General features: G+C 44.5%; 2 protein-coding genes across 2 annotated transcripts; both read right to left on the bottom strand.

Annotated features, from left to right (window-relative positions):
* Positions 1 to 982: 982 nt before the first annotated feature.
* On the bottom strand, positions 983 to 3,127 carry LOC147444142 (uncharacterized). Its single transcript, XM_086526858.1, has 2 exons — positions 2,656 to 3,127; positions 983 to 2,533 (listed from the first exon to the last, which is right to left on the bottom strand). Exons 1-2 carry the CDS (start codon positions 3,054 to 3,056, stop codon positions 1,681 to 1,683), a joined length of 1,254 nt encoding a protein of 417 aa, XP_086382984.1. The 5' UTR covers positions 3,057 to 3,127; the 3' UTR covers positions 983 to 1,680.
* A 282-nt stretch (positions 3,128 to 3,409) lies between these two features.
* On the bottom strand, positions 3,410 to 5,329 carry LOC147444141 (uncharacterized). Its single transcript, XM_086526857.1, has one exon. The coding sequence runs from the start codon at positions 5,303 to 5,305 to the stop codon at positions 3,470 to 3,472; it is 1,836 nt and encodes a 611-aa protein (XP_086382983.1). The 5' UTR covers positions 5,306 to 5,329; the 3' UTR covers positions 3,410 to 3,469.
* Positions 5,330 to 10,172: the final 4,843 nt, after the last annotated feature.

The following is a 10,172-nucleotide window of genomic DNA, read 5'->3' as shown; positions in this document are numbered from 1 at the left end:
TGCAAAACATTGTTGCTTCATCAATAATTCTACTTTTTGTCCACCATCAATAGAAACTTTGAGCTTATCAACAATGATAGCAAAATAAATTCCTACACTAGCAAAATGCCATTTAGGCTAGCAAGAATAAGTCTCGTCCATCATTAATGCAATTGCTTGAGAATATGATGTTGGGTAGGGTGCTTTTATTTTTTTTTGCTTTTATTGTATTCTTTCTTTACTAAAAGAGATAGTATTAGTAAAGAGATAGTATTTCAAGTCCTGATGCTCTATGCTTCCTGGTGTTTGAGGTCCAAGGTGATGAAGGTATGCTTGATGAGGACATCAAGCTTTGTTAGGGGAGGGGCCTCAACTTTAAGTGCCACGGGGTCTCAACCATGGGATCAATGACTCTTGTGCAAAATCAAAGGCGCGCGTAAATCTCGATCGTCGATGGATAAAAATTAAACGCAGGATCCCGAGTTTAGTTTTTATATCGAGATTCCGAGTTTACCTTCAAATAGATGTGACATCACATCTATTTCAATGAGGCGCACACGGACATGTTGGTCAGGTCATGTGCCCCTCAAGCTGATGGTGAGGGTTCAAAACTTGGTTGGGGAAGCGAGAAGTCCCGAGATTAGATCTCCACAGGTCCATGTGGCTGACCTTCCGAGATTAGTTTTTCGAAATATAAACTCGAGATCCCGAGTTTATATTTAATCGATCAACGATTTAGATCGATCGTCATCTCGCCTTTCAATTGGGACCATTGATCCCATGCATTGGGACCCCGTGGCACTTAAAGGGCCGGAGGGAGGGGTGTTACATGTCTCCAAGCTCGAGGCTATCTCGAGACCTATCACCTCTGTCCGAGACCTTTACTCAAGTTCGCTTACCGACGCCTCGAGGACTACGAGCCGACAAGAGGCCTTTAATATGGTCAGCCCCCTTGTGGGAACATGTATGGAGGAGGGCTCACCAAGAACCTTTTGCTTGTATTTTGCAATGAAGTCGCCTGCTTAATACTCCGGCCACCTGAACACAGGTGAGACTTCTTGAACGGCTTTATGTGCTCAAGCTATCTGTCCTGTTTTTCAGCGATGCAAAGGGAAGACCTCTCTCCAAATGCAATCACCTTCAAGGCCTGTGTCCTTACGCAAGTCCGTCATATGGTGGTGTGAATTCACGATGAGATTGGACAGTTTGAAGTTTTGTTGCATAGGCAAGCTGATTTTCCTGCTTTCAGGTAACAAACTGCACATTCAGTTACTTTCAGTCATACTTGCCAAAAAAGGGCCATAACTAGATTACATAAAAGAGATGTCTTAGTTCTTAGTACAAAAAGTTGAATATCTGACACAGCATGGTCTTTCACAGTAGCAAGATAATTTAAGATGGTACAGATTATTTTCGCAAGGTGGTTCTGTTCTCTGCGGTTTGAATTGCCATAAGTGTTCTGGGTGATGGGTAACGTGGATGTGTAAGCTTATATAGGCTAGCTAAAACAAGGCGGCAGACACTCTCAACTCAAGTTTGGTCTCAATCCCTAACGCAACAAGGCTGATTCAAAAGGCCTATCTACCTTGGTTCCAATGTGCATTGAGGACACCCACATACTTGTTGGCTCAAATTTTGCATCTACCCGAAAAATGGAGATAAGCAGTCAATGAAGGTGTGCATGTATGACTTGTGACTTATTCATAGGTCATGGTTGAAACGGCCGAGCCCAACACGGTCGCTAAATGCAGAGTAAGTACTTCCATCAATGGTGGAATGGGTATTTCCTTCAGCAGGGGCATGGTTCTGCCCTCCCACAGTTGCTTTGCAATCAGGACATTTTGAGACTTGCATTGGCCCTCCACACTCTCCTACGACGTAGAAATGCCCATTTGGGCACTGGTACCAATGCCCCCTTCCCCCTACTTCTTTCATCATCGCCTCCACCACCTCCATTCGGCTCTGTCTTTCTGCCTTTGCTAGCTGCAATGTCTCCTTTGCCTCTTTGTTACTGGGTTCCTCCTTTAAAACAATTTCACACGCCCTTGTTGCAACATCGAACTTGGTCATGTTTGACAGCGCCTTGGCCCATTGCACAAGAGCCCTCATTGCCAGCTTTTTGTCGGCTTCACGAGCAATCGGTGGCTGACATGCTGTAGTCTGTTGAATCACATTTCTCACCTTGGTCACCGTTCTAGGAAGGAATGAATTACCCCAGAACGCCTTCCCAGTATCGATTTCATTGATTGCACATCTTAATGGGCTATGTTGCACAACAAGTTGGAAGAAGTGGATGCCTTCCTTGAATTGACTTTGCAAACATAATGCAGTACCTAATCCCAAGTAGGCATCGAAGTTTTCCCTGTTACTGTCAATTGCAGCCACAAATTTGTCAACGGCTTCGTCATATGCTTTAAGTTGTAGCAGCTTGATGCCTTGATTAGTGATGTCAAACTGGAGGATTGGCTTTTTCACTTCTTCAATCTGGTAAAGTTTAGTTTTCACCTGATTGCCATAGCGCAGTGACCTCCTGACTGAAGTTCTGCACTCAGGGCTGCATGTTTTTTTTTCCAAGAAAAAAAGGACAAATATTAGAACAGGTCGCAAAAGAGCCGAAGATTCAAAGAGACCCACCATGTCTAGAAGTTCTAGTAATTTCAAAGGTAAGATGTATACCATTGCTTTGGGGAAATGCCATTTGTGCCGGATCCACTTTGCTCGGTGTGCATCCAGGTATCAAGACCACTGACTTCAAAAACATGACCACAATCTTGCAGCTCCACAAATCGGTCTGATTCGTCGAACTCGTCCATCATCAACAGCGAAATTGTGTCTTTAAAACCAGGCGTGCAGTGTCTACAAATAGATGGGCAGGGCTCACCACATAATCCGAGGCAAAGATGCCCACACTGTAAGGTTTCCTTACATGGCTCATCACAGCAAGGTCGGTCACAAAGTTCATGGCAGATTAGGTCACAAGCAAGATGCGTGCATGACCATTGACATGGCTCCATGCAAGGAACGCAAGGGTATCTGCATATATTTGGCAACGACTGTGCAGACACATTTTCTGGCATGGCATGGTGCAAGGAGGGCAAACCTCATGACAACGAGATAGGCAGGAGTGCCCACATGGCAAAGATCTGTTGCACTTCCTTTAACAAGGGACATGTGCCTGCCCTTGCTTACAGGTGCCGCAGGTGCCTTGACAAATGTGCTGGCAGTCTGGAAGAATTTTCTGGCATGGCTCTCTACAAAGATAAGTCAGGGTGTCAATGTGGCATGCAATTTTACCGAATGACCGCATGGTAAGATTCGATCTACAAGCTGTTGGCAGAGAGAGGTGCATGCCTGCCCACACTTTCTCCAGCATTTATGAGAGCATTCCAATATCTTGGGACATGGAATCTGACAGTTCACTGATTCGATACTTGTAGAACAGGAGACATGAGCTGAATGGCCACATTGAGGGAGTTCTTTCACAACTGGCTCAAGACATGGAGGGCAATCGTCGAAGCCATGGCATAACCTCTGACATTGATGACCACATAGTGGATGCTTGCAAGGGCAGCGCTTTGGGCACACTATCTTGTCGTGACCACCAGCCCAAAGTTGGGCATGCATGGCCACAGCTTAACTGAAGCTCACATGCTTTATCACAGCCTCCATCAGGTGCACTTCTAAAGTCACTTGGCTTTTGAATTTTTGTCTCCCTGTCTGGGTGATTTTGACAGGTCAATATGAGAGCATTGCCATATGCATCAGACTGTTGCAGCTCCTTCACCACACCTTCCCACAGCTCGCTTTTTTTACATAACAGTTCCCCATTGCCAAACATGAACAAGCCATCTCTCGCTCTGGATAGGGCAACACACACACAGTTGGACACTGCTAGAAATCCAATTTTGCCGGGGGATCCAGCTGTGGGAAGAGAGTTACTTCTAACGAGTGAAAGGATGATGATCTTACACTCCTCTCCCTGATAGTCATCGACACTACTTACTCGTGGCAGCTTTGGTTGATCGTTGTCATGTACAAGATGATTTGCCGGTAGCTTTTGTGCCAATTGCCGAAGTATCTCTTGCGTCTGGCCTTTGTACATGGATAAGATAGTGATGTCAGTGTACGCATACTGCTGTTTGATAAGGTAAGCACATAGCTCTACAACCAGTTGTGCTTCCACCGTATTCACTTTTCCCAACTCATCATCCCCTCTGTGTTCCTCAGGAGTAGTGTGATGTAGAAAGAACACATTTGACTTCATGCCCTTGATATCTTCTCTTGAGGTAACAGATTCATGGTCTTTCAACATTGGATATATGCCAGAGATCAGCTTAGAGATTGATGGCCTCATGCGTCGCTGCACTCCAAGGGTGACATATTCGACCCCACTCTTCACCAGTCTTTCAAACAGAGAGACATCTAGCTGGTGCTTAACTGCCAACTTGTGCACAGCAACTGCTGGGCGGAGCTGTAAGTGGTCTCCAATCAAAATTAAGTGCTTGGTGGAGGCTGTTAAGGATGCCAAAATGTGGCTCTCAAGCACCTCTGCAGCCTCTTCCACCACAATGATTTCTGCTTGTAAAGATTTTAGAATTGAGTGGTTACGTGCAGCTGCAGTGGTGGTCATTCCCACTACTTTGGCCTTCCTCAAAAGGGATAGCTGAATTTCGTTTTCAATTTCCTGCTTCTTTTGGCACGTTTCTGTGAATTGAGTGGAAAGGCGAGTGATCTTTTCCTGCGCTTCACAATGAATTCTCTCCACCCAGTGTGCATGCAATGCCCTTCTAGCATCCCCATCTAGAGACCAAATATCAGTATGATTTTTCAACATCTCTAGCCGCTGCTCGGCTGAAAATTCCTCTATTCTGCTTGGCATCCCTTCATTGCTGCATGTCCTAAGTGGCACATAAGGCATAGGCCTTCTTGCCTTAACCTCAGTCCATGCGGAACCTTCTGGCTCACATTGAACCTTGTCCTTTGCCCTTGGTTTGATCATTATCATGTCATTGCTACCCTTACTTGTAGAAGGGCTATCAAACTCATCAAGGATGATGTTCCTCCCATTTTCTGCAAGTTCATGGAGGAGATCACCATGCGGGTACTTGTCTTCAGTAGGATCCTCTGCCATTTCAAGAGCTTCAAAAGGGTTCTGCATTGAAGACGTCACTTCTTGTCTTCTCAACAAGTCTGGCTCCACGTTGTTTGTCTTTCTGCTGTCCCTGTCTTTTTCATGTAGCCACATTTTAGCAACTTTGTGAGTGTCACAACCCTTGTAGAAAAGCGAATGCAATTGCTCCTCTGTTGCAATGCCCTTTGATGACATCAAGGTGGAGTCACGAGTTTGCAAACTCACAAGGAAAATAAAGTTCACTTTCTATTCTTGCATTATAAAAAAAGCCTTCATGTTCTTAAATTATGCTAACTTTTCAAAAGTTTCTTTAACTTTTCAAAAGTTTCTTGAACGCACCCCCTTTATTTAGTGAGCTTGGGTTTTGAAACCCACCGTGTGAAAGCCCTCTAAAAACCTTTCGCACCGACGATGAAAGTTCGAGTGTTCGAATCACAATAATCCTAGAGGCTACATCCCACCCCTCCATGCCTGTGCCACTTAGTCCCGAGGATCGCCCACGGGCTCCAACACTAAGCCTGGGTTCCAACGAGCTTGGGTCTTTGCGGGGGGGGGGGGGGGGAGAGAAGAGATCGAGCGAGCGTCCCGTTGGCAAAACTTCACACCCCAGACCCAGTGCGCCAAAGTCAAAAGTCAAGACTCAAGAGACTCATTAACGACCTTTCGCATCGATGATGAAAGTTCGAGTGTTCGAATCACAGTAACCCTAGAGGCTACATCCCATCCCTCCATGCCCATGCCACTTAGTCCCGAGGATCGGCCACGGGCTCCAACACTAAGCCTGGGTTCAAACGAGCCCGGTGGAACAAAAGCGAGCTGCAAGCATGACGTCGCCTCTTCTGAACAACATGAGAGGAGGCAGAGCCAAGAAGAGGGCGAGGTTAAGAGAGGCGTGCAGTCGGGTCGAAAGAGCTACGGTGGGCTTGGAGGAAGAGAAAGCTTGCCTGCAGCGATCCGGGTCTAACCAGGACGGTTTGACGCCCTTGTGCGTGTGATTTCCACTGCAGCGTTTGAACCCAACCTAAATACCACGGGGTATTGAATGAAGTGCATATGATGGGATCGACAGAGTTGACGTGAGGCACATTTTTCGCGAAGCCAGTACGTCATCCTGTTTATTTTTTTGTCACGTGTTTACTCATTCCCCCCATCTTCTCGTCTTAGTTTGCTTTATTACAAAGTAGAGAGACTTAAGGGACACGGGCTCGTGTGACTCGCCTATCGTGGGTCTCGTTCTTTCCTAACAATGGTTTCAAACGGACAATCTTATACAATTTTTCAAGCTCACTCACATGAGCACACATAAAAACACTCACATTTAAACCCTTGAGACATGAGGGTGGGTGAGTGGGCGCAATCCTATAAAACTAGGTGAAGCGAAGCTTCGAATGACTGCTAAAAAAAGAAACACTCACATCTCTCTCATTTCTCTATTCTCGATTTCAAATGTCTCTATGTATGTACGAAGACCACGGTCGTAGAAAGACTATCAAAGTAAAGAAAACTCTTTGGTAGTAAGCCCTACTTCCATGACAGTGGACTCCTTGCGTTTTGTTCAAAGATTGATAAAATTCAAGTTTTTAACAACATGTCGTGGTAGCCTAGTGTTTTCACATACTAAATGTGCTCAATAAAGCATGGGTTTTAGACTTTGACACATAACTTGGAATAACCTCTAATTTGACTCCTTGCCTTTTAGTCAAAGATTAGTGTCTACCACACATAACTTGAGATAACCTCCAAAATTGGAATTTATAAATATTGACTCAACAAGAGAAATAAAGTGATAAAATCAGCAAAATGACCACTAGGAAATATACATAAGTAAAAACAAGACAAAGAGAAGGAGAGGTAGCCTTCTCTTCATAACGCTATGGTCACGTGAGGCTTAGTTACACCAACTTGCGAGGGAGAGAGAAGGAGTCAGGACCAAGAAGGGACCTAACCCCTGAGATGACGTATTGTTTTTATTCGAATCAAAATGTAAGCTCATCACGCTCTGGATCTTGCTCCCACTCTACAAAAGGTGATACCATGGGTTGCCTTTAAGAGTCCCCAACCCCCCTTTCCCGTTCCTCCTTGTCAGCTTGTCAACTTCATAACCTTACCTCATTATAGATCTTCCATTCTACTTTAGGAACTGCACCTGCAACAACGTAGTTCAGCTAGGTAACTAAAGCCCAGTGCCGGCAAAAGCTGCAAAAACTTCCCCTTCGACATTTTAAATATCAACATGTTGACCATGCTATAGGAAAGCATGACTGGTAGGGCAGCAGGCTAGTCACTCAATTTTTGAGTGGGCTTGCAACAAGTGTTTGGCTACAATTAGTGGCATGCATTGGATCATCAATGCACACATGCAGGTAGAGTCGTAGAGCACTAGTTCTCTCGTGAAGTCAAGGTGTAGGGTTCAATCCTACCTGCTCGACTCCGTGTTGAACTTTTTAGAGGATGGTCATGCGAGGCAACGATCTGGAGTTTGGCAAGATGACCTCAAACTGTCTGCAGCAGCAGCTGAAGTTGCCCAGGCTGTAATGACCTTCGGTGGCAACACGGTGCATCAAATGGGCTTTAGAGAGAGCTTAGATTTACAAGGTAGGGATTCAAGGCAGGATGATTTGCGGTGGGCAAGTCTTCCTATAGTGAGGGGAGGCCAATACTGGGTGACAAGTGGGTTCGAAAAGCTGGCTAAGCGAGGCTCACTGGATGAGCTTACAGGAGAATTTTTATATGTTGCAGCATTCATGAGGTCTTCTGGCATGATGGGAGGCGCTAGTCTTGACTAGCCAAATAATTGGCAAGCACCTCATGGTGGAAACCACTCAATTTGTGGGGAGATGGGGGTCAAGGTTGCTCGTTTGGGAGGTAACAGTCATCTGCGAGATTCAGAATCGACAATTTAGCTAACAAGAGGACACCAAATTATGGCATCATGGAGGGGCATTCACAGAACCATCCCATACATAATGTACATCCGCTGATGCATGGACCCATGCATCTATCCATACCAAGATCCTCCATATCCTGGGAATCCATTTATGGGTCATGCATATGCAAAAACTAATGGTTGGCAGTTTGCTTCACGTGTGGCTCCACCTTTCTGGCCACACCCAATGTTCAATAACAATGCTGTCACCGAAAAATGAACAAGGAGAGGTAGCACTTCCAACAACTGAAAAACATGATGCTACTCACAATACACTTCACAATAATGAGGTTCATGGAGAGTTAAATCTCCCTCCACAAACGTCAACGAGGGAGCTATCTAATACAGATGGAAATCACCCTACTTCCACGCAAGAGTTAGCTAGGGAGCTATCTGATATGGGTAAGTCTTATGGAAAGCCCCCTAGTTTCACCCAAAACCCAGCTAATGGTCAACCACTAGTTAATGAGCTTTATGGAGAGACACCTGGTTCTATAGCTGGTGGTCTATCTGTTAATGAGCCACCTACTTTCAAAGAAGAGCCAACAGGTAAGCTTCATGTAGAGTCTACTAACAAACCAGCCAGCGATCTTCCAGTTAATGAAGAGACCGTAGTTACTCAACATCACCTACCTAACAAGAATGAACAACAGGAAGAAAGTACCATTTATTCTTTTGACAATGAGGATGGGGAGCCTTATGCAGAAAGGACAAGGCGACTGACTACCTATAAGAGCATCATCAGAAGACGGTCAACCTCACCATTAGAAGAGTTCAATTTGGACATTCAAGCTCTAGAAGGGCTATCTGCAATGAAAGTTCTACCATCCTTGAAGCCATGTTAGCTGCCAAGTACACAAAAAGCACAGACAACTAAAAGAAAAGAAGCAAAATATGTGCATTATACCACAGGCATGTCCACAAAGTATTTCATATCTTCAAAAGAGGTAGCGAGGGGTTGAAAAGGAAGTGACATCCCTGATCGCACTGCAATATTACCAACTCAATCATCTCTGAAGCTTTCACTATGAACAATTCTGCTTGTCACATGCTCCATCTACAGTTGATCATCTCCATAAGATCTTGTTTTTCAGACAATCTGCAAACCATAATATGTTGAAGGTTGCTCCGTACAAACGCTGTTTTAAGAATTGGATGGAGATAATGGCAAAGGGTTTCTCCAACATCAGTTGTGTCCATCTTAGCAAGTGCTTCCTCCAAAATTGTTGCCTGAGGCTTTCCAATTGCTGCATTAACGTTGCACAAACTCAGATTTTGCAAAAACTTTTGAAATTGTTGCACCAAAAATTGATAAATTCAAAGGCCCAAGTAGGACAAAAACCAATGTGAGTAGAGGTTAAATAAGGCAATAAATCGAATCAAGGCACCAATGCCAATCCACTACCTAGATGATTCAAAAAAACGTTCCCTGCCTCTCGAGCACAAAAACCCTAGCCATGGTGGTTCCATAGACTATGGTGCTCTGTATCAAATACATAGCAAAAGGCATCATGTTAGTAACCCTATAGTAACCAAATACATGTCACAAATGAAGATGATTATTACCCATCTAGAAGCAAGAAATTCATTCGCTCCACTTGCTGTTAGCTCATACTGAAGGGGTGAGGACCACAAACCCCATATCACCATGCATGAATTTTTGATGAAAAGAACAGAAAAGTTGAACTTAAGTTCCCCTTACAAGCTGGCAGTGTTATCATCCTGCAATTGTTTTGGGTCGTTCATTTTGTCGTATAAAGCAACCAGATAGAAGTAACTACACATACCTCTTAGAATGATGAATCCTCCCAGCATGAATATTACACGCAGCGATGTCCATGGGAACACAAGTTCTCGACTGTGGTGAACACAACTAACAATTATACCTTCACCCTACTCTTGCCAGTACATGGTGAAGGTTGAGAAGCAACAACAAGCTTCACCAATTCTTCACAATCACCAGAGTAGAGTAGAACAGATTTGATGAACTAAGCTCGTGTAGCAATACACATGGTTCCGACTGCACCATGAAGTTAGCTATCTAAGGCTCATGGTTGAAGTGCAATGATGGAACAAAATTACTCCCAAGCAAGTCGATCTGGTTGTGAAAAAGTTACAAAAATAAATAGCGGGGAA

Source organism: Adiantum capillus-veneris, chromosome 13, assembly GCF_014529385.1.
Source record: "Adiantum capillus-veneris isolate H3 chromosome 13, ASM1452938v2, whole genome shotgun sequence".
In the NCBI taxonomy this organism is placed as follows: domain Eukaryota; kingdom Viridiplantae; phylum Streptophyta; class Polypodiopsida; order Polypodiales; family Pteridaceae; genus Adiantum; species Adiantum capillus-veneris.
Note: the sequence above shows the minus strand (reverse complement) of the source record. Positions and strands in the feature narration are given on the sequence as shown.